The 24821-nt window shown below is 40.0% G+C and overlaps 2 protein-coding genes across 4 annotated transcripts in view; both read left to right on the top strand.

The window, feature by feature from the left end:
* The first annotated feature begins 1963 nt into the window (after nucleotides 1–1963).
* Nucleotides 1964–12110, top strand: tcp11l2 (t-complex 11, testis-specific-like 2). The gene is made up of 10 exons (XM_034133532.1): nucleotides 1964–2112; nucleotides 4806–4968; nucleotides 6450–6582; nucleotides 7443–7563; nucleotides 7792–8015; nucleotides 8144–8280; nucleotides 8503–8681; nucleotides 10318–10499; nucleotides 10589–10761; nucleotides 11489–12110. Exons 2-10 carry the CDS (start codon nucleotides 4818–4820, stop codon nucleotides 11749–11751), a joined length of 1563 nt encoding a protein of 520 aa, XP_033989423.1. The 5' UTR covers nucleotides 1964–2112; nucleotides 4806–4817; the 3' UTR covers nucleotides 11752–12110.
* A 1062-nt stretch (nucleotides 12111–13172) lies between these two features.
* The window catches only part of apaf1 (apoptotic peptidase activating factor 1), a 51205-nt gene continuing 39556 nt past the window's right edge, over nucleotides 13173–24821 (top strand). For 2 of the 3 annotated variants that reach the window (XM_034133408.1, XM_034133410.1), the window contains exons 1-13: nucleotides 13173–13317; nucleotides 14324–14505; nucleotides 15466–15655; nucleotides 15821–16018; nucleotides 16894–17083; nucleotides 17695–17807; nucleotides 17937–18068; nucleotides 19658–19896; nucleotides 21774–21941; nucleotides 22026–22157; nucleotides 22597–22710; nucleotides 23066–23250; nucleotides 23776–23902. In XM_034133408.1, coding sequence (XP_033989299.1) covers nucleotides 14362–14505; nucleotides 15466–15655; nucleotides 15821–16018; nucleotides 16894–17083; nucleotides 17695–17807; nucleotides 17937–18068; nucleotides 19658–19896; nucleotides 21774–21941; nucleotides 22026–22157; nucleotides 22597–22710; nucleotides 23066–23250; nucleotides 23776–23902 — 1932 coding nt within the window. In that variant the 5' untranslated portion in view covers nucleotides 13173–13317; nucleotides 14324–14361. Of the gene's footprint in view, nucleotides 13318–13478; nucleotides 13583–14323; nucleotides 14506–15465; nucleotides 15656–15820; nucleotides 16019–16893; nucleotides 17084–17694; nucleotides 17808–17936; nucleotides 18069–19657; nucleotides 19897–21773; nucleotides 21942–22025; nucleotides 22158–22596; nucleotides 22711–23065; nucleotides 23251–23775; nucleotides 23903–24821 lie in introns of those variants that run through there. The other variant, XM_034133409.1, reaches the window with a different exon arrangement.

Raw genomic sequence — 24821 nt, forward strand, 5'->3', positions numbered from 1 at the left:
CTGATCTGCCTGTCGGTGTTCTTTTACCCATAATGACCGCGTCGCTGCACATTATCCCTTACTTATTACATGGTTTAGTTGAATACTCGATTCTGATTGGTCAATTCAGAACACGTGACACGTTGTTAATCCAGAACAGACAGACCGCTGTCAAGGATTTATGACCGTTGTTAAGGACGCTCAAATCTGCAGAAAGAAGTCCGGTCGATTGAACTGTATACAGTTTGGCTTCGAACTGACAAGACAAGAGCACCACATCGGGTCAGTGCCTTTCCATGTTGTCTGTCCTTACACACACATTAGCGGTAGCGATACAACTGTGGCAATATTGTTTTCAGATGTGTCATCTGCGAAACCCCCGCAAGGAGAGAGGATCGAGGACAGAAACGTTGATCTCAATATCCCTAAAGATTTCCCATTCACCATGTCACATTGTACTATTAATGGAAACGTTCAGGTTAATGTTAATTACAGCTAAGGCTCAAATGCTAACATGCACAGAGTTAGTTGCTATCGAAGCAGTTCCTGCCGTTGCAACAGCCTAGTTCAAACATCAACAACGGACTATTTTTCGTAGCGGATGAATGTCATTTTAAATCAGTTACAACTATGTTTTTAATCATTAAAAACATTTTCTAAAACAATAAAAGCATTTCAATTAATATTGGGAGTCATATCGTTACTTTGTTGAGAATGTGGCCATGTAATAAGCGGGATAATGTGCAGCGACTTGGTCATTATGGGTAAAAGAACACCTTCATGCCGATCTAGATCCCTCCGCTTCGCGTCGGGCTCCTGATCTGCCTGTCGGTGTTCTTTTACCCATAATGACCGCGTCGCTGCACATTATCCCTTACATAATGGACAATATAATATTCTGAATCTGAGTCTGAAATGTGTCTCTATTAAGAAATAGGTCATTTTTAAGCATGTTTACCTATATTTAAGTCACGTACAAATGTGTAGCTGTCAATTTAGGTACATTTTTCTCTGTAAAGGCAGCTACATGTTTCTCAATGTTGACAGACCTGTTCTCTCCCTGTTTAAAACCAGGAATGTATTCCCAGGAAGCAACCAATAAACTGTGATTTATAGCTACCATGTTATCAACCCTCTCATGTACTTACTTTGTGTTGGACATACAACAAATGTTTTTTTTATGAGAAGCATTGAACAGTTAATCTAGTTTGAGATCAACTATGGAAAGGGTTTGGAAAGGTAAGGTGTCGGAAAGATTTTACCAGCATTTAATCTGCTTGTTGTTATGTGGCATCTGAGTGGGCAAAATTGAAAAATTACAATTACCTCCAGAGAGGCTCTGCAAGGTCTGGGTTAGGGCGCTTGCCGCTTTCGTGTGTGTTGGAGGAGGGGCTCTGTAAGGAAGTGGCAGATTTGTTCCGGCTGTGTATTTTCAAATTCTAGCGCACTCGAGCTGGTTTTTCCAAAATTACCTACCCCACCTTTAACCAAAATGTAATGACTTCCCTTGAGGTATATTTACTTTCAAATTTGGGGCGAGTCCCAAAGACAACAATGTAGAAAAACATCTTGTACAAATATATTTAGTTATTACAATAGGCCTACCCAAACTTTTGTTCCTTTTTTTTATTTTATCATCGGTGTCGGAAACGTTTAAAATACATTTCCATACTTTAGATGCCGCAAAGAAGCCTTAAAAAATAAATGTTTAGGTTGGTTCAATTGGTTGTTTATCTTTCAAAAACAAACTTCCCTCTGTCACTGAGGTCACATCCGTAAACAAGACGTCCTCTCCTGAAACAGAGCGGAGCGTACCATTTCTACCAAGGGCGATAGAGTATAATATTGTATTATATTGCCTTTACCGAGCTGAAATATGTGTATTTCATTTTAAAATACTTCTGTTTTATTCCACATACTCCAATTTGTACTCAAAATCCGTTTATTGCCATTATTTGGCGGTTGATCACCCCTGTGTGAGTAATAGATTCGCCTATTTGTCCTCATGGCCAGCTGGGGAAACTACAGCCCTTTACACGAAGAGACGAGCATTACAGGACGAGGTCGACGAATCTTCCCTTCAGAGTTGAGCTATTTTAGGTACCAGCCTCCCTTTCTGGAGACTTGAATGAGGTAAAAGTCGCTTTTTTAAAGCACATTTTACTGTATTTTAAACCGAGAATCACTCGGCTGGTTTTGTTGATAACTTTTACGTCCATTTTTACTTTACGTTTGGGTTTGTTGTGGGGCGGAAACTTTGGTACAGTCGTCGAAGCTTCCAATTGGCACGACAACGCTAATGTCAAAGAATGGCTGCCATGCGAAAATGACCAATTTCATGACTTATTTGTCTGTTATAGACACAGTGGTAGGTCAAATAACAAATACGGTGAACACTGCCTAAATGTCAACAGCATAATGTCTTTATTTCGACAGTTTTTGTTAGGGTTCATGCGTGGACATATAAATAACATGTTCGATGTGAAATGTGCATGAAGTTCTTGTTTTGGTCTGCTGCTCAGATCACGTGTACCCACTGCTCAGGCGTGTTTGGATGTTTTTTTCCGAGTCGGAGAGACAGGGAGCTGCAGCCAATAACGAGAGTCCCCGTGTGGTTAGCCCCGCCCCCCTGCTCCTGTGCTTTGTTTACATTACACTGCAGTCGAATCTGATCCTCGAACACTCTTTAGTCTCTGCAGCACTTACTGTAACAATATGTACCCTATGGACCTCACATTGCATTCTTCTAAAAAACCTGAGGCTATAGGATATGGATATTGACATATGTATTGTGAACAGCACATTGCATTCCAGTGCTGTGTCTTACAATCTACAATAAAGGTACAACGATTGATTGACATATATGTCAGATAGTTAAGAAATTAAACTATTGGACAGGGGACAAGATTCCAGCTTCTTAAATGTGAATATTTTCTGGTTTCTTTACTTCACCATGACAGTAAACTGAATTTCTTTGTCTTTTGGAGCAATATATCAATTGTTTAATCTTTGTTACATTTTTCACCATTGTCAAACATTTTATAGACAAGCGGCTAGTTGATTTTAATTATTAAAAACATCATTAGTTGCAGCCCTACTCTACAATAAACTGTAAAGACCTATTTTAAATCAGTATTTGTTTTTTGTCATGCCAATACATGTCAAATGTTGGATCTTGTTATCTTGTTTTTTGCATACTGCAGCATTTTACCTAATATTCAGACTTCATTAAGAGGAGTTCTTGTAATGAAGCAGCAGATGACTGAGTAGATCTAATCCGTAATCAGTTTCCAGAACTGTACTGCTCCCATCTCTCTCCTATAATCTCTGAAAATTAGCCTTCTTTGTTGCCGTGACCTAGCTGTCGAGTCTAGCAGATGATGTAACGCATGAAAGGAAGTCACACACCCCTCACCCCTCACCCCTTGAGCTATCTTTAAACTAAAAGAGCAGCGAGGGAGTGTGCGTTCATTTTTGGCAGCAGATAACTGAGACCAGGGACAGGAACAGCCAATGGTCACTCTGCCAGCAGTGGATGTCCTAAACAGTGCTAGCAGATTAGAAAATGAAGAGGCCTATTTCAGTAAAGGTGTGACAGTAATCAAGGTGAATTTATACAATTTGTAAGTGTTATAATGGTACAAACATGTACATAACTTCCAGGATACAGATGGGTTTTAGCTCATATTGGTCTGAAAAAAGTCCCTTTCTTTGTTATGTTAATGTATGTATATTTAGCGTGGGACAGACAGGTGGGACAGGTGTAACAGGATCGTGTTGTAGGTTGAGGAGCCCTCTGTTGTCCTGTATTGCCCTGGAGAAACAAGATAGGCCTAGACAAAGTCTCACTTTTGTCCTCAAAGAATTCAAGCGCTCATTTAGGTATGAAAGTGGGTCCTGTTTGTGTCCTGACTTTGGGTAGTGTTGTCTCCCTCTGTGGCAGTAAACACACTGAAAAATAACGACTCCCTGCGTCATCATCAGTGAGTTTAACAAGATGTTAAATTGTGCAACAAGGCAGCTATCTCTGTTTCCATAGAGACTAGCCCACCGGCTGTTTTTTCTTTGTTTGCGTGCCCGGTTTTTGTTGCAATCTGTTAACTGCTCTGGCAGTTAGGTAAAGGCTTGGTCTGTTGTTTTCTACTCAGTGGACTTATTATTTTAGACATTCCTTAAAATACAGCAGTCTATGGTTTTGTTATTGTCTCCGTTTACCTTTTTCCTAAGCTATTGTTTTGCTATGGACGATGTTTTTAGTTTTTAGGCAAAGTTATTCCCTAAAGCTACCCAGCACAGTTTTAGCAGTTGTTACCCAAACAGGAGTTAATAACACATGTTAGTGACCATTTAATCCATTGAATGCACTTTAGTTTTCAAATATATGTTTACTTTACATTGGCTTTGTGTCAAAATCAATGTCTTCTTACAGATAAATATCACACCGTGCAACAGTTTGGCACATTTACTTGTTGTTGGACAACAACAGAAGAAATAATCTGCTTTTGGCCGCTCTGTAAATACTTTTTAGAATGTTTAATTTATTGTGTGGTTTGGTCTTTTCATGGGATGTGTTGCTAATAAGAAAATAAATATCAGCAGACATCAACTGTCAGTGATATTTTACTATGGTATAAATACCAATAGCAGTTTCCAAGCAAAGGGGGAATGATTAACTTTACAATACATTCTTAACCTGTTCCTGTGCTGCTGTGAAAGTTGTACTCATTAACTTGTGACTTGCTGAACAAGAACCAATTAGAAGAAGCGTTCAGAAATCACAGTTGTAGTCAACAAGCTAAGTCATGTTACTGATTTCTCATGTGCAGCTGTAACCCAAGATGCCTCTCAATGATGAGCGACCTGCCTCCACATCCGACGGAGAGAAGCAGGACTTGGAGTCGTCATCAGAGCGCAGCGACAGCGTGACCTCAGCCAGCTCCCGGGAGAGCTTCACCAGCGACGGCTCCAGCAAACACTGCACGCCCTCCTGTGAGTTCACCCCTCAGACTCTGACGTACTGATTTCATTCCTGTGTGCAGTCATCTTTTTCTCAGGAAAGGCACTCTGGTTTGTTTGGTGTCAGGCTAAACTTTGAGAATGAGTATTATTGATTCTGCTGATAATATTTCAAGACTTCAAAGATTCAAGATTCAAATGCTTTATTGTCATATGCACAGTAGCTAAAGTGTAGATATGGCAATGGACATCTTAAGTCCCAGGCTCCCCCTACAATGCAACATAAATATATATGACATAAACAATAAAACAAATTAGAAAAACTATAAAAATAGTGCAAGAAGAAACGGAGTAGAATAAAAATGTGCAAGAATAATGTGCAATTAATGCAGATGAAGTAAACTTAATAAATGTCAAAATAAAATAAATAGCTAAATGTTGTAAAGAATGTTGTTAGTAAGTAAATGTACATTGTGAAGGACCAGGGTACGCAAAAATCAGGAATGCAGGTTGAGGTGCAAAAATAAGGATTTTATTTACCCAATATATGTACAGTTTTAAGATGGGTAATAAAATCAATTAGGTTTAAACAAAAAGGTGTAGATATAAACAGACACAATCTAGCATTTAACGCATAAACAAAACGTCACACAAATGGGTGACATCCTGTGTGCTCTTCTGCCCAAGAGCAACTCACATACCCCCCCCCCTCATCTCCACACTGCAGGAATTTATAGCACTACTGGTCAGTCCATTGTTGCGTGCAGGGGGAAGAGGCTCTACGGAGGCTTGTGGCGCAGTGCGTAGGGCGTTGGTGTTCGGATCAGGGGAGCACAGGTTCAAACCCCACTGCAGTCAGCATGTCGTTGTGTCCCTGGGCAAGACACTTCACCCCAAATTGCTCCTGTGGGGATTGTCCACAGTATTGAGTATGTAAGTCGCTTTGGATAAAAGCGTCTAACAAGTAACATGTAATGTAATGTAAAAAGGGGTGGCTTAAATGGAGTGGCCTCTTTAAACACCCCTCAGGGTTTGAGAGGAATGGCGTAGTCCAATTAGCTGACACATCTATAAAGGCAGGTGTTTTCCATCAGCTCAGCGAGCTGTAAGACACTGACAATAGGATTACACACAACACAATTAACAATAGATATTTTAAACAAGATTGCGTGCACTCAATCTAGCAAACATAAAGCTGTTTCAAATCAATGTGTCTGTGTATGTCTGATGTAAAGAAAAGCATAACCTTTAGGTTTGTGAGGCTTGTAGCCCTCACATACATGTAAATGGATTTAGATAAACAAGAACAGAATGACAAATTAAATACTGTACAGTGAAATGTAGTACTGTTCCAATGACATCCAATGAAGGTGACAAAAGCAATTTAAAGCAGAAGTATTTTTGTATTTTTTCTTTTTTTCTTCGAACACAACGGTAAATTTGATGTTCCCACTTTTCTGTTTCAGCTCTTAATTGTCTATTTAGTAAGGTTGTTCAATATTTGTGTATCACAGCAAGCCCACCCAAAACCTTAACTCTGGATGAAGTGATGGAGTCTGCCAGAGACCTGTCCAATCTCCGCCTCGCTCATGAGATCGCCGTGAACCACGACTTCCACGTGGAACCAGAAAGCCTCCCTGAGGGCAGGTAGGAAACATTGTTTGGATCTTGATCATGTTTTGTGGATTATTAATGAACCCAAATACCAGTCTGTGAGGTTACGCTTTACAAAAACAATTCACATGAACTGGATCACTAATTGCATTAGGCTTGATGTCATTTTTACTATATAATAGCTTGTCTGCTCATAACTAGAATGACTACCTTAAAATGTTATTCAGCTACTTCAACATTTCAAAATGAATAACATATGAATGTTTTCAGTTAAAGACAAGAGGTGGAATTACTCAAAATAAATTATCTTAATTGTTTAATCTGCATGTTTAATGAATTAAAGTACCTTTTTTTGTTTGTCTAAATAAACAATATTCTAGAAATGATATAGAGACACTACCTTTTGATCAAACATATTCAATATAATAAGAATTGGATGGCATTTTATAGTAAAGAGCCCATTGACCCGTACACCTTATGTTACCATTTCTACTGTATTCACCAACATCTGTCTGTGTTTGTGTTTATGTTAATCTTTAGCACAGCACTGAAATAAACCAAACAGTGAAGTGGACAGAGACATTCAGAGGGGGGAAGGGGAGGAGACGAGAGGAAAAGAGAATCATTTATTTAGTGGAAGTGCAAAGAAAGGGACAGCAGCAGTTATGATATCAATAATAAGGCAGAAGTTAAGAAATACTTTCGATACTTAATAAAGGGGGGGGTTTTTTATTTAAAAAAAATGATCTATCAGTTATTCAGTATTTTGGCACCATCCCCACCATGATAACGACACTGACTTTTTCTCCTTCAATGCCCATTTCATGAATGGCCATTTTTTCATGACAGATTACATCCTCAGCCAAACTAAATCCTCCGTTTCTTTTTTCAAGTCTTACTAAGCTAGTTAGAGATACTCTCCACAAGGCCTTCTGGGACATCCTGGCGTCCGAGCTGACCGACGACCCTCCTGAGTATGGGCAGGCCATCAGATTATTGGCGGAGATCAGAGAGGTCAGCACACACAATGAGATGTTTACAGCTTCACTGTAAGATTTATTCTCGCCGAGTTTCCCGACATTTATCCATAGCGCCCTCTCCCATTTTGAAGATACTTCTGTATCTGCTTCTCTTCATCTCTATCACCTCCTTTGTGGCTACTATATGTAGAAAAACAGTCACCAATCGAGTAACATTACTGATCAAATGTAAGACTTATTATGATCTTTTGCCTCTGGACAGATTTTATTGTCCTTTCTTAATCCGGGGGCCAATCGGATGCGGACACAGATCATGGAGGTGCTGGACATGGACCTGATTCGTCAGCAGGCTGACAATAATGCTGTAGACATCCAGGGGCTCGCCTCCTACATTATCTCCACCATGGGCAAGTTGTGTTGTCCCATTAGGGATGAGGAGATGAAGAAGCTCAGCCAAAACTCAGATAACATGGTGACAATGTTCAGGTAAGCACACATTAAAGCTTTTAGAGACATCGTGACCAAAGATTGATTTTTCTGTAATGCATGTTTTACCTATGTTGCTATTATTAAAAGCAAGTCCATCACAGAGGCTCTTATTTTTGACACATCAGGGAGATCTTCCGACTGCTGGACCTGATGAAGACTGATGTAGTCAACTTTGAAGTCGATACTCTGAGGCTTTTGCTGCAGAGGCACGGTGCGGAATGTGAGAGGGAAATGTTTCAGAGCGTTCTGGACAAAACTCCCAGTGAGTGAACAAGGGACGACTTTCTCTACAGCTTTAAATACTGTCTGTTTGATCATTTCTGTTGCAATGTACTTACACAATTCATCACGTTTTAGAAAATATCAGATTTTAATGTGAGAAACATAAAGTCGGATATTATATCAGTGGAATAAACACATGACTTTCTTATTATTGACAGAAGAACCATCTCCTAAATCTGCATGACCTTTTTGACTACTTTAGGTGCTTTGAATCACACCACCTCGTGGCTCAAGTCCGCCCTGGAGGAGCTGACGAACATCCCAGAAGAACAGACTCACAGTCAGGGGAAGGGCCAGCTGGTGCCCGGGCCCTTCCTGGTCCTCAACACCGCATTCCTCCGCATCCTCACATGGGAGAACGATAAGAGCCCGCTGCCTGAGGTGAGAGTGATCTGAAGTTGTTTATGTATCTGAGAAAGAAAGAGTGTTTGTGTTTTGAAGATACAATACAATTTCTGTTTTGTGGGTTGTTGCATGTTGTGAGTAGTTTTTGTCTTAATATAAACATGCTTATAACCAGAATCAGAATTCCTTTGTTAGTCCTGCAGTGTGGAAATGTACAGTGTTACAGCAAAAGTGGCATAGCAGGTCAAAGAGGCATGCAATAATAAAGACTGAGCTCACTTATAAATATAGGTAGAAAAACACACATTTGTAGTAAAATACAAATTAGTACACATCCATGGCTACAAATGAGTAGCAGCAATTTAAAAACACGAAGTTACATAAGTATCATATTGTGTTGAGACATTTGAGAATGTGATTGTATTGCACAATCAGTGGCGTTTTTATATGTACAAAAGTGGTGGGGCACGAACAACTTAGATGTTTATATATAAGCTTCTGGTGCTTTTTTTAAACACGTAAACAAATAGCTGTAGGCTATCCATGGTTCCGAGAGAGAGAGAGAGAGAGAGGGGGGGGGGGGGGGGGGGGGGGGGAAGGAGTGTCAAATGACATACTGTCGGAAGCCTTGAATAAAGAGCACGGAGCAACACTGTGAGCGCATACATTTACGTACACAGCGTGGGGGTGTCATATTGTAATGCACCTTAATACATGCAGTAAAGGGCACCATCACAAAGCAATACTTGACAATAACAACACCCGTCATGCTTCAGCATTAAAACACCATAGACTGTACATATAAGGAAAACACAGACACTCATCACCGAGGTCACAATATCAATCGATCCAGCAGAGCAATAGCCTATAGGCAAAACACAGAAAATCAACAAAAGACATGACATACAATGAACTTACCAAAGCTGCAGTAGATGGTCAACTTCATTCATTTTCTTTCCGTTTCACTGATTTTAATCGCTATAAGCTGCTCTCTCTCGTCTCCTCTTCACAACTACACTTTTCGCGGCACACGTACTTACAGCCAATCAGCTCTGAATTATGAGATGACGTTTTGGTGGGGTTGCCAGCACTTTGCCCCACTGTTGATTATTTTTTTGCAGCACACATTGAATAGGAAAATTCTCTGAGCATGCGCAGTGTAGCACCCATTCATTTTGACAGCAGAGAGAGGGGCTTGATCGGGGCTTGCCCCACATCGCTCAACACGGCTCAATAGGCACACTGTAGACACTAATTAGAAGAACGCAGACTAAAACAGCAATGTACAGACGAATCAGATGACTAAACATGATCTTAAAATATATTTTTTGATATATATATTTGGAATTATTATTTGAATTACTTTCTGCTGACACTAGGTGGGGCTGTGCCTGCCCCTAATGACGAGTCGCCACTGTGCACAATTCAGGTTTATTGCACAAGATTGCAACAGTCCGTAATGTGTTATTATAATCTGCTTAAAACACTGTATGATTGTACATGGAAAAAACTTATTCATAAGGCTTTTTTAGAACAACTATGATTCCCCCTGATTCCTGTCTTTATGCTTAGCTAAGTTTTTCTTCTCATCTAATCTCAGCAAGTTAACAAATAAGTGTATTTAAAAAAAAAAAGTCAAACTAATTTGAATTTGAATTGTTTTCCTTTCTAGACCTTGATGACTGACGAGACACGTTTGCAAAAGATCCAGCAGCAGCTGCAGCAGATTCAGGCGGTGAACGAGGTGCTGCTCATCATCTTCAGCACCGTCGGGGGGCCAATCCAGGGTCTGCCCCTCCTGTCCGACCGCCTGAAGAGGATGACCAGTGTGCTGCTGGACGGGATGCACAGCCCGTCAGTTGTCTTTTTTGTATAACCATGATCTAAGTTTATTTTACATGAAAAAAGAGCTCTAACCAGAACCTTCCTCATATTCTCTGCAGGGACTTTAACCAGGAGGAGGCACTAGAGGGCGTCAGTGCTCAGATCTGCAGCGAGCTCAACAAGTCTTTGACCGAGAGGAGCTACCCCCCCCTGCCCCCCGCACTGCAGGTCACCCTGACAGGCCAGATTCTCAGCATCACTCAGAAGGACAACCCCATCCGCACTCTCGTTGGTAAGAGAGGATGCCGAGTGATCCAAATTAAAGAGGATTATGCATCAATTAATAAAAAATTAATAGTATATTTATTTTTATGTCATGCAACAGACAGTTTGATACATACTTTTTTATACTCATTAAAACTCACCATTCCTGCCTCGGCCCGCGGCAGATAATTGGATGGCCTACCTGCCTGTCAGCCTTCCATCTCGTGCACAAACTTATCTCGTGCCCTCATTGGTCATGTGCGTGTTTGTGTGTGTTGGAGGAGGGGCTCTGTAAGGAAGTCTGAAGGAAGGGGCAGATTTTTTTCGGTTGTTTACTTTCAAATTCTAGCGCACTCGAGCTGGTTTCTCCATTCTTACCTACCCTACCTTTAACACATTAAGAATTAAACATGCATGCCGTCTGGCAGGCGGTACCACAGCATCAGGAAAAAAAAACACCAGACTCAGGATCAGTTTCATCCCACAGGCAATACGACTATTAAACACCTGAGTTTGCACTGTTTTTATTTCTATTGTTTTTTATCTAAAAAATGTTATGTCTTGTAATTGCCCTGTTGAGGAACCTGCGATCTAAGTTCATACATTACATAACTACACCGTAGTTGTGTATATGTTACGACAATAAACCTTTGAATCTTGAATGCATCCTCAAGAAGATATTTTTTATTAGCTTTCCCAAACATGGATTTCTTCTTGGCATTTCCTAACTGCTTGTTCTCTTTGTTTCCGTGCAGAAGACCGTGTGCAGCAGTACTTCATGGCACTCATCTGTGATCCTAAACCTCAGAGCAAACTTGAACAAGTACCAGTTGGCTTGACTGCTATCAAGCCTGAACTAGCATTGTTGGGAGCAAGGTTCATCTCTCTGGTTAACTACAATAAAACAGTTTATGGACCGACCTATGGGGGTATCTTACGGAAGCTGATTTTCAGCAGCAGCCCGCCACCAGCAAACCCTCCTCAGGACACTGCCCAGGACTCAGTCACCTCCAAATAAATCCTAACTTTTAATTATGCTGTCTTAGTAGTGTTTCTTCTGTTTGTGCTCGAGAGCGAAAAAACTGTCCAGGATTTTGCAAAAAAAAGAGTCTGCATGAGTATCTTTGTGTTTGACTTATATATTTTAGTTTTGACTTGAGTTAATTGGTTAATAATTTCTCATACGTTTTATTTACTACTTTTACTCATGTGCCAGTGAAATACTTGTTATATGTTTTTAGTTGCTATGTTTGTTACATATTGAGGTACTGTAGTTGTTACAGTATTGCTGTGTTGGCTGTTAGAACCCGTGGGGACAGGAGAGATGCTAAAGCAGATGTGTACTTTTATAAAGATTTAACGTGAATATATCGGAAATTGTTTTCTTTTTTTCTGCCCCCAATTAATATAATAAATGTTTATATAAAAAGAAAACATTTGACCAGTTCTTCATTTATTTGAGGAAAATATGTGTAGAAGGGTATCACACAATATATAAAAAAAATACAGCTATATGGTTCCATGTTATCTTGAAAGTCGTACATTGTATTATTGCATGATATTTAATCTCGTAAAAACATTGACCTTGTGTGATTGTGTTTTAGCTTTAATGCTGTTAAATTATTACATAGATTCATACATTAAAATTTACAAAAAAAGTTACATTCAACCATAATACATAATATTAATGATGTTACATCGGATAATGAATACAAATTAGATTTTTATCATAACAATTGCTGACTAGACTGTTGAGGTAAGATGGGAAGTTATGATCAACAGACATGTTAGATTTACAACGTTTTAATACAATTTAGACCAAATTCATTTCAAGTAGCTGCTAATTTTGGTTAACATATTTAACTACAGTGGTGGAATTTTGCTCCACAGATCTTTTATAATAAATGTGTAGAGCTTTGCAGGTCTGAAAACAAGCCTATTTATTTTAAGCATTATACAGTAAATCTTTCAGGTAGCTATAATTGCATTATCAGTTCATCCCTGTTCTGTGGAATAAACAACATGCTCTCATCTCCTGCTATCACTAGGCAGCAATGCTAGCTTTAAATGCCGTTCAAACATCTTGCAATTCAGGGGGTTGTAAATTAAATTAACACTTTTTGGATTACCAAGCGTTGTAAAATGAACATGGCGAACAACATTTAGACTGTTTCACAATTTCAGAAAAAAGGTTCTGTAAACAACAGATGGTTAAATGTATAGATACAATGAATGGCTAAAGTATCGCGGAGAATACCGGAGACAACACATAAACGAAAGGAAACCATTATTTCCGAGCAGAGTAGTGGTCCTTCAAGGCAGCATCAGTTTGCCCAGTTACAGTTTAGTGAAATGCATGACCTCATCAGTCACATGGCATAATGTCGCCATTCTATTGGCTGCTTCACACGGGGGTAGTTGTTTTTGTTGTGAATCAGGAAGCTGTCTTATTTCCTAACAGGGCGTGTAGTAAAACGTTAACAAGAGGAATTAATAGCACTTTAACTCACTGGATTTTTCAAAACGTGACGTACACCATATACAGTTCAACACAGACCCTCATTGGAAAGAAAATAAGATATTCGTAAGTATTGTAGTTACTTTCTTTGTTTCATTTTCCAGCAGCAGGGAATAAACTTGTCTAGGCAAGTACTGAAATGAACCTTGTGTGTCAGAGAAACGCAGGTCAGAGATAAGGAGAAGGGTTGTGATAATATAGGTAGTTAGAGCCATGACTTGCAGTTTCGACAGTATATTCCCTTTCGCATTTAGTGACAGACACTGAAGAGCTGTGTAAAAGTGGCTGGGCTCTCTCACTTTGTTGTTGTGGAGGAGACACTATTAACCTGGTAGGTGTGCTATTTGAACGTTGAATGTATTACTTTAGAATGAAATAAACTAAACGCTCTGAAATGCAGAGGTCGGAGAAGTACTCAGATATTGTACTTCTAAAAGTAGAACAAGTATTGGCATCAAAATATACTGTGCCATGAGGAAAAGTACTAATTGCATATTGGCCCATTTAAGAATATATGTTTTGATTATGATTATTGATGCATGAATGTGTCAATCAGAGCTTGTATAGTCACTTCTTCCGGTTCCTCTTTTTGTATTTGTATATTCATAGAAGTAAAACTTTATAAATCCAGTTGTCCGTATACTTCTGTGTATTTTTGGGTCCGTCATATAGGTCTGCAATTAACATTTGGTTTCATTTTCAATTAGTTTCAGTCTAGTATTGCTGTAATATATATATTTTTTAAAAGAAAATCTACTTTCAGTTTAAAAAAATAGATGACTCATATCAAAACTCTTTCAGATTAGTTGTCTGTCACTCAAGCAATGATATTCCAAGGTTTAGAGTGTAAGAACCTGTCTCAAAAAAGGCTAAGATATGTTTGCTGTTCAAACCATCATGAGTGGAACTTATTACTGTTCTTGTAGCTGAATGGGAGAAAGTCCCTGCTGCACTAAATCTTGGGAAAAGGTTGTAGAATGGATTTGGAATACGAATTAAAAACATATGGCTTTAATGTTAAGTATCCACATACTTTTGACTGTATATTTTTCCCTTTCAAATGCATTTTCAGTGACACAGGGTCCTGCATGGTTGCCGTGTTGTGCCGAGATGGCTCTGGAGGAAGGGGCTCGGAGCTCTCTGCTGCGCTTCCGCCACAAACTGGAGCAGGACATCAAGCCCTCCTACCTGATGGATCACCTGATCAGTGACGGCGTGCTCACTGTGGACGAGGAGGAGAGGATCAAGACCCAGGTAAGCCTCTGCTCAAGGTGGGGAGGGGCAGGAGTCATTATTTATCAGTTGTGTTGCTGATTCTTTTAACTCGCCACCAAATTATAGCAGGAAACAACTTTTGTTTCAGATTTGTCCCTGCTTTCCTCCACTAAGACATTGTCATTGTTTATGTAGTGAATCACTCTCCTAATGATTTACTCTGGTTTAATGTTTTCTGAATTTATCTCCCGTTTTATGTCCAGAAATTCAAGATGTTGTTGACAAAAATCTCTTCACCTTTCTTCTCTCTTGCTGTGGTTGTGACAGTCTTGTCTTTTTGATATAGCTCTGATCTTTTCCTGTCGTAGTCCTGAATGAAACTGCATGTATTTATTGTCTATGTCTAATGTATCACTGGCGTATATGACTTTTGGACTATAAGGGAATTTCATGCTTTTATGGTATTACAGAATCGAATCAGAAAACCTTTATTTGTCACGCAACGGGGACATTTCCGGTATTACAACAGCAAGAGTATAGTGCAGATTAATTAGAAAGAGTAGGCTTAAAAAAGTAGCCACATGTTATTAATAATAAAAACAAAATAAGTAAAAAAACAAACAAGTAACAGATACGTTTACCATGGTGAAAAAAACTAAGAAGCAGTTAATAAAAATAAAAAACATATACAAAATATAGAGTAGCTGGTACTGTTTACAGATTGAAATATAAATTGAAAGAAAAATAAAGCCTCAATTTCAGGAGGGTATATATATCGTGTTATGTTTACAGGCAGTGTTATTGCACATCAGGGGTATTCCAGTTTACACAGTGAGTTTTAGATATTGACATTTACATATGGCTTTAACATGTTCAGTGTCATCTTTCAAATCATGGATGTTTTTACCAGCTCATATGAGAATCTTCAAAATAGCAGCATGTAAAAAGCACATTTTAAAGTTTACATCTCATCTCTGTTATCTCTCTGTCTCTCTCCAGCCCACCAGGAAGGATCAGGCCGCAGCGCTGCTGGAGCTGCTGCTGAGGAAGGACAACCGAGCCTACATCTCCTTCTACAACGCCCTGATCACTGAGGCATACGAGGACCTGGCCAATCTGCTTCATGGGGATTTACCCCAAATATCACTTAGTGCACTTAAAGGCTCCTCTGATGGCTTCACCCCTACTGGTGAGAAAGGGAAGCGGTGTGCAGTGACTATTGGTTGTACTGTAGGTGCTATTTTGATTGAGCATGTTGCACTACTACAGTAGCTCAATACATCATGAGATAGAAAGTATAGTGATTGACAGCCTCACATCTTGTCGGTTAATCCCTCCCCTGTTTGTCTATCAGTCCAGGCCGTGCTGAGTCAAGGCGGTGTACCACAGAGGCCCGTGGTGTTTGTCAGCAGACTGGAGCTTGTGAACCGGGTCAGGGAGAAACTCTTCCTGGTGGAGAAGGCTCCCGGCTGGGTCACCGTGTTCGGCATGGCCGGCTCGGGAAAATCCGTCCTGGCTGCTGAGGCTGTCCGGCACCTAGGAATCATCGAAGGTGAATACTTTTTCACTGGCTTACACAAACTGTCGCAACAAAACCTCCAATAAATGATGTAGCTTAAGAGGCTAACCTTGGCTCATCATTGTGACTCTTTCAATAAGCAGTCCGTGCTATAGCAATAACCAAAGTAGAACCATTCAGTCAGCAAAATGTATCCGAACCAAATCAGCCTCTTTCTGTTTCCACACACCCCAACAGGTGGACTAAACACCTTAATCCACACCCAGGGGACAATTGACGGAAGTGACATTTAGTGGTGTAAACAAATTATTAAACAAAAAATCAACAATGACCAAATGCTCCATAGTTTCTCTTTGGATAACTGGACACACTCTACATTTTACATTTATTTTATATTTAATATTCCATTCCCTACACTCTTAATGTAAATAATATCCTGCTTTATATTGTGTCTAAAGCCCTTCAATAGTGTTTTATTGTCAGAGTTTATAGATTTGTTATCTTCACGGCCTGCTGTATATTTTCTACTTTTTAATGCTGCTTTAATTCCATTCTAGTATTGTTTATTTCTACTCTTTATTTTCTACTTATGTGCAATGCATTGTTTTGTTTTGTTGTCTTTAATGCTGCTGCAACGCAAACATCTCCCAAATTGGGATCAATAAAGCACTTCTTATCCTTATCTTATCTTATAACCGTTTTGGCTCCTACACCAACGTTTGGCAAACCTTGTTTTAACAACTACGGAAAAATAAGCATTCATAATTGTAGAAATCCGTGACATATGTTCCCTCTCAATAATGGTACAGTCTCAAACATATTTTCCGGATTGTCAGTCCTCGGGAGCTTCCACCTCTTGCCTCTCTGAGATGTTCCCTTTCTCCCCTCTCCTCTTCCTCCATCTGCAGAGTGCTTTCCGGGAGGGGTCCACTGGCTGTCCATCGGCCAGCTGGACAAACCCGACCTGCTGGCCAAGATCCAGTCGTTGTGTTTCCGTCTGGAGCAGAACATGGACTCGCAGTCCCTCCAGAGAACCCCCAACTCTCTGGATGAGGCCAAAGAGCGCCTGCGCTTCCTCATGCTGCGCAGATATCCAAGGTTTTTAGATCAATATTTACATTTGACAGCAAGGCAAGGCAAAAGGAGTAATATCAGAATCAGAATACCTTTATTCAGGGGAAATGTACATTGTTACGGCAAAAATAAAGAGCCAAAAAATAGCCTAATATTAATTAAGAAGCATGCACAAGATATTAAAGATCAAAATTGAAATGACAATTTACAAAACACACATCCAGTACCAGTAACAGTATTTAAAAAAACAAGGTTAGCATGTATAAAATAGTGTGATAGCAGCCAGGTGATAGTATATATTGAACCGTTATTTACAGATTTATTACAGAAGTTGAATTGTCTAACTAATATGTAGAACATTAAACGGCAACAACAAATTGATACCACCCCATTATTTGATGAAGACAAGTAACCCCATGTTCTACATTTATTTCAACATTCAAAGCTTCAATTAAAGTTTTTCAAATCAAACTTCTTATTGTTGCCCCACCAAAAGATTGCCTTACATTTTCAATGAATAAAGTTATCGGATTAAATAATTTTAGCTTTTTTTCTTATCCAATCAGCTGTCTTTACTCTAAAATGTTCTGGTTTTCTTGTCTCTCATCGCCTGTCTATTTCTGATTGGTCTTCAGATCCCTGCTCATTCTAGATGACGTCTGGGACACTACAGTGCTGAAGGCCTTTGATATCCACAGTCGGGTTCTTCTGACCACCAGAAACAGAGCCCTTGCTGACTCTGTTAGTGGTACGTGTCCTCTTTTTGGCTTTACACATGCACACTTCAATGATTTAAACCTCCTGTTATTCATTTTAATTTACAATGGCAAAGACTTCTGTGCCTACAAAATGTATGTGCTGTGCTTTTATTTTGTAGGAGCCAAGTACCTGGTGGAAGTGGAGAGCGGTCTGGATGAAAACAAGGGAATGGAGATCCTCGCTCTGTACACTAAAACTGAAGTCTGTGCGCTTCCTGAGGACGCGCGCAGCATTGTCAGAGAATGCAAAGGTCTGTAAACCTAAACATCATAAACATAAACATTGCTTCCTTTGTTTCCATCAGGTTCAAGGTTCAAGGCTTTTATTGGTCATACGAACATAGTGTAGTTATGACGATGAAAATCTTAGGTCACAGGCTCCTCCAACAGTGCAACACAATAAAACAGAAAAACAGAAAAAAATTGTGCAAGTAAATACAAAAAGAAAAATAGTAAAAAAAAGTGGAATAGTGCAATAAGAGTCTATATACAAGTTATTGGAATATGATATATTAGATAAATAATTTCTAAGTAGCAGCCAGATTAATGTTATGGATGTTGTTTCAAAGTTCAGGTGTTTAACAGTCTTATTGCCTGTGGGATGAAACTGTCCCTGAGTCTGGTGGTTAGTCCGGATGCTGCGGTACCGCCTGCCAGATGGCAGCAGACAGAACAGTTTGTGGCTGGGGTGATGGGGGTCTTTTATAATCCTGAGGGATTTCTTCCTGAGCCGCTGGGAGTAAAGGTCCTCCATGGATGGCAGCTCCGTCCTGGTGATGTTCTGTGCAGTTTTCACCACCCTCTGTAAAGCCTTACGGTTGAGGGCGGTGCAGCTGCCGTACCAGGCCGTGATGCAGCCAGTCAGGATACTCTCTATGGTGCACCTGTAGAAGTTGTAGAGTATCCTGGAGCCCCGAGACGCCCTAAACCAGGGGTGTAAAACTCAAGGCCCGGGGGCCAAATCCGGCCCGCGACTTCATTTGATGTGGCCCACAAGAGCTCTGAAAGAATATAATACGTTTATTATACGGTTACATGCTGCTTTACAGAAGCACGTTGCCCATAAACTATATTTCCCACAATACATCTCACTTTGTGACATGCGCACTGAAGAGACGTGCAATTATTTGCCCTAGACTTCTGCTTTCAAACGTAGTTAATTCTGAAGTTATTACCCAATCTGATAATAATCCAATGCACAGGCAAAAATGTAATATAATACATTATATTATATATTTATACATGTATATTTATATAGTCTTAAAGTTACAACCGGCCCTTTGAGTGCAACAATAATGCTGATGAGGCCTGCGATGAAATTGAGTTTGACCCCCCTACCCTAAACAGACAGTTCTATCTTTTGTTTATTTGTTTTTAAGTTGTGATTGCTTTTTTGCCTACCGTTGATGTGTTGATGTTGTAAGACTCGCGTTTAATCAAAATAACATTTTGAACAAAGAAAATAGACCTTTACAATAGTCAAACAAATCAAAACAGAAAAGGCAAAACTCAAATAAAGTAATAAACAACCAAGATCGTCTTTCTATCTTTGTGTTTCAACGGCGTCTTTTGCACAGGATGTGGGGAAATGTAGTCTTTTATAGTCTCGACTACAGAGGTCTCGATTAGGTGACAATATTTGGCCTCTTTTACAATAACAATAGACTGTCTCTATGTAATCCATAATTGTTTTACATATGCAATTGCATATAGAGAGATCTAACATATTTGAATTAATCTCAAAGGACTACAAAAGACTTGTATTCTGTATTTATTCAAATTGGCGATTTCAGTTCCTCTTTCACATCATCAGAATATATAGGTGTGTTTCCTCTTGTAGGTTCCCCCTTGGTGGTCTCCCTGATCGGGGCTCTTCTCAAAGAGAAACCCAACCGCTGGCATTACTACCTCCGCCAGTTGCAGCAGAAGCAGTTCAAGCGCATCAAGAAGTCCTCATCTTACGACTACGACGCCCTCGACCAAGCCATGTCTGCCAGCATCGAGGTCCTGCCTGACGAGCACCGGGAGTTCTACAAGGACCTCACGGTGCTGGAGAACGACATCAAGGTCCCTGCAAAGGTTTGGCTGCTGTCACATTACCCTCTTCATTTTGTTCATTTACAAAACAGATTATTTCAAACAACCTTTCTGTTTGCGTAATGGCAAATCTGGCTTACATTATTCGAAGATGTACATGAAACATTGACAGATCCATTACTTAAGTAAAAGTACAAATACTATGGTTTAAAAAAAAGTAAATGTCCGGATTTAAAAATGTTACTTAAATAAAAACACAATAAATAATAAGCAATAAAATATACTTAAAGGTAGGGTAGGTAAGAATGTAGAAACCAGCTCGAGTGCGCTAGAATTTGAAAGTACACAACCGGAAAAAATCTGCCTCTTCCTTCAGACTTCCTCACAGAGCCCCTCCTCCAACACACACGAACGCGCACATGACCAATGAGGGCACGAGATAAGTTTGTGCACAGATGGAAGGCTGACAGGCAGGTAGGCCATCCAGTTATTTTAGGGCCGGCTAAAATGATTGGTCGTGCTTTTTACAGCGCCACGGCTTCCACAGATGAAATATTGTTATGTATTTATTGTCAAAGCATTTAATATATTCATTGCTATCGGGATGTTAAGAGCATTCCATGGAATATAACAAAAAGTCTCTGAAGTGAATTACCTACTCCACCTTTAATGTACAAAAGTAAAAGTACTCATTCTGGACAATGACCTGTATCAGAATAATATAAAGTACAGAAGAATGATCAGCTGAATGTACTTCAAGTACTCGTTAAGCAGGATGGATCTTTTCACACTATTATATTATTATGTTTTTTTTAAATCCCGTTTTTATACATCAGTGTTTCCCCTAGGATGGAGTCATAGCAGCGGTGCTAAGGCACGTGGGCCCAGCATAATGTGAGCGCGGAGCGCGTGGAATCTTTTAGTGTGTGCACGTGCGAAGTGCACCCCGCCAATTTGTTTCTATGTGTCTGCCAGCACAAGAAAGGCTCTTGAGGCCTAGTACCAGGGCCGGTCCGGTTCTAGCCAATTTGCTGCCCTAGGCGAGATTTTATATATAAAGAATAAATTAAAAATCTCTACAAAAGACAAATACACTACAAAAGCAGAAACTTATTGACATAGGTAATATACGTCAAAATGGCTTCAAATGTATTCAGTATTGTATGAACATGTTTGAATTGGGGGGTGGACGTCACATCCTGTAGGAGGGTCCGGGGGTATGCCCCCCCGGGAAGATTATTTTGAACATTTTAAAGTAAAATGCTTCAATCTGGTGCACTTTGAGCACACAATTACTAGAGACCTGATCTAGAGGGTACAACTCTAAAACACCCATATGAAAAAGATCGGTTTACTTTATTTTAATAATCAAATTAAATTAATTATGAATGTTGTTATCAAGGCCGAAAATTAGGATGAGCGCCAACGGTCAAAAATGTTTTTTCCCCTCCCAGAGCTACCAGCGCAGCGCCCCCCAGATCTGGCGCCCAAGGCGACCGCTTATGTCGCCTATGAATCGGCCCTGCCAGTACATACAGTGGCAATGTCTCAAGATTTAGCAAAAATACACCTTTATTGAACATACAGTAACACAAATACTACTGCGCCGCCGCTATTTGTATATAGGGGAAACACTGTACATGCAAGATAATTTTAGTATTGTAGTTTGTCAATGTGGACCCAATTTAAATACTTGACATATTGTGTAGTACTACACTACTGCATTATTCCATATGAGCATAAGTAACTGTGAGTGTTAAAACAAATGTAGTGGAGTTCAAAGTACAATATTGGCCTCTGAAATGTAGCAGAGAAGAAGTATAAAGTAGCATTCAATGGAAATACTCAAGTAAAGGACAAATACGTCAAAAAATAACTTGAGTAAATGTACTTAGTTACTTAGTTATTCCTTCTCCCAGGTGCTGTCTGTTCTGTGGGGCCTGGAGACGGAGGAGGTGGAGGACATCCTGGAGGAGTTTGTGAACAAGTCTCTGCTCTTTGTGGACAATCACAACAAGCCCTACCTGTACTACCTCCATGACCTGCAGCTGGACTTCCTGGTGGAGCAGAACCGCACCCAGCTGGAGGTGAGCTCAGATGCAACCTAACACAAACTGTTGGATTTCAAATCTCTTTAAGTGGGCTGATTTGTATTACTTTGTGTTTTTCAGAGCCTCCACAAGAAGGTGGTGCATCAGTACCAGCAGCACTACAGAGACGGGCCCCCCACCTCAGGAGATGAGGAGTGTCTGTACTGGATCAGATTCCTCACACACCACATGGCCAAAGCCAACCTCTCCCAGGTAACACACACACACACACACACACACACACACACACACACACACACACACACACACACACACACACACACACACACACACACACACACACACACACACACACACACACACACACACACACACACACACACACACACACACACACACACACACACACACACACACACACCATTTTACACACATGATAGTTTTAGGTCACACACACAACAAATATGATTAAATACATATTATCTAAAAAATAGATAAATGCTTAAGTAGCGACCTTGTGGACTTTAGATAATAAATATTTGCTTCTCTATAACAGGCCATAAATGCAGTATAGAATAATATGTAATAATAATAAATATCAAATAAAGAATAGTTGCCAAAAATGGGATTTATGCTGTCAATTAAAGCTCTCTGTCTCCTCCTGTGTTGCTCTCACTCTCTCCATGTGTAGGAGCTGTACTCGCTCATGTTTTCTCTGGACTGGGTCAGCGTCAAGGCCCGGATCATGGGTCCAGCTCACCTCATCAACGACTATATGGAGTATGGACCCGTTCTGGACAAAGAGGTTAGCAGAAAATAAAACTTTACAATGTGTGAAAGACAGCAAGTTACATGGTGTGTTAGTTGCTGGTGGTTCACTGTCCCAAGACAAGAAAGGAAGTGAGTATGACATCATTTTTATTTGGTGAAATATGAATCATGACAAAATATGAGTTCCTGTTTAGGGAAATTGCGGGTTTAGAGGTCCAGTAGTTTAATCAGGTATAGTATAAATACAATATGTATGAATTCAATTTAGGATTTCTGAAAGCACTGAGTCACACACTTTCAATACCACCAGAAAACGTCACAACTTAGTCTCATTAGTCAAATGTTTGTGTGTGTAGGCTTAACTGTGTTCATATTGTCTGTCCCTCCAGAACAGTGACGTGCGCAGTCACTTCCAGGAGTTCCTCTCTCTGAACGGCCACCACCTGGAGCAGCGTCCGTTCCCTGACGTGGTGCAGCTGGCTCTGTCGCAGCCCCACAGCTCCGAGGTGTACCGCCAGGCTCTGTTGCAGGCGCAGGGGGGGGCCCGCACAGGGAAGCTCTACTTTGACTGGCTGTACGCAAGCTCATATATTACTGTCCTACTTAAATGCAGCTTTTTTACATTTTCACTCACTTTATATTTTTTGTCATGATTTATAGCAAATATTTCATTGCTAACCGTAAGGAAAATTGGCAAAAATCTACATTTTCTTTGAAACCTGCACACTGACTTTGTGAAATATTCATGACGAGTCAATGAAACTAAAATGTATTGATGCAATGGCCACCTATTATCTCATTCAAAATTATTAAGTGAGATGAATACATTTAATTGGGCATTAAGCCGGATTCGTCCAATGCAAAATAATGTTATATTCAGCTACATTATACATGTAATATTGTAAACATAGATAAAAACAATTCTAAAAATGAATTTACCAACACTAGTTTTGAAAGTAAAACATGATTTAGTAAAAAATCACTCCTTTTCTGCACAAAATGAACCCTATTGTACAAAATACAATACAAAAATGGTGATGAAAGGCTGTTTTCCAAGGTTGAACTAATATTTGTGTTGTTCTTTGTTTTTTTTGCGCAGGAATAAGAACAGTGTGGAGAATCTGTCCCGGCTGGTGCTCCACCCCCAGCAGGGCTCCATCTACTCCGCCTGCTTCTCCCACGATGGAACCAGGATCGCCTCCTGTGGAGCCAGCAAGACACTGAAGGTATCACAGCACACTGTTTGTTTCTTTTGAGTGTGTCTGTGTTGTCATGGCCTGGCTCTTGGCCATAACAAAAAGCGTGGGAAGGACAAGAACATATATGAAAAATATATTTATTAACAAAAGTTTAACGTAAACCAAGAAAAACTAACACAAAGGAAAAGCAAAAAGGCTAAGCGACGTGGCTGCTCCGCGGTCAGGTCCTCTGCGGGGAGAGAGAGATCGAGAGTCTGCTCAGGCCTTTAACTCCTCTGGTGCCAGCAGACAGGTGTCCTCAATCAGCGCTGACACAACAGAGGGAGAACATTAAAGGGCCATGAACACACACACCACAGGAGACGGTAAAGCAGGGGTCGTCACAGTGTACAGAGCAAACCGTTTCCATGGAGACATAATACTGGAAAATATGAAGGACGATCCACTTTTATTGCTAGATGATGTTATAAAATAAATAATAAAATGCATCCACTTGAAATACACAATGTCTAAGTGTATCTTGTGTAAGCATATGTAAACGTGCAGTGTGGTAAATACACTGTATCATATGTTATCTTTACTATTATTTATGAATTATTCTCAATTACAGGTGAATGTTAGTATTCAGTGTCTCTACACACGGACATGTCTCCTTGCTTTTAATGTTCAAAAAGATCTTTATTTTTCTCATACTGCCTGTACTGCAGCACCTCTTTTCACCCTCTGTCTGAAACCAGAGTCCAGTCTGCTCTGATTGGTTAGCTGGCCGGCTCTGTTGAGATTGGTCAACCACTTAGAGATGTACCACCCCCTATCACGTACAATGTGTTGGAGCGCTAGCCAATAGAAGAGCGAGTGTTGCATAGTGATGTCAATATGTTACTGAAGTAAACAAAGGACTACTTTGAGGCAATAGGTTTATTCCCTCTAAAATCATGAGGTTTAT

Source organism: Trematomus bernacchii, unplaced genomic scaffold (assembly GCF_902827165.1).
Source record: "Trematomus bernacchii unplaced genomic scaffold, fTreBer1.1, whole genome shotgun sequence".
Taxonomy (NCBI): domain Eukaryota; kingdom Metazoa; phylum Chordata; class Actinopteri; order Perciformes; family Nototheniidae; genus Trematomus; species Trematomus bernacchii.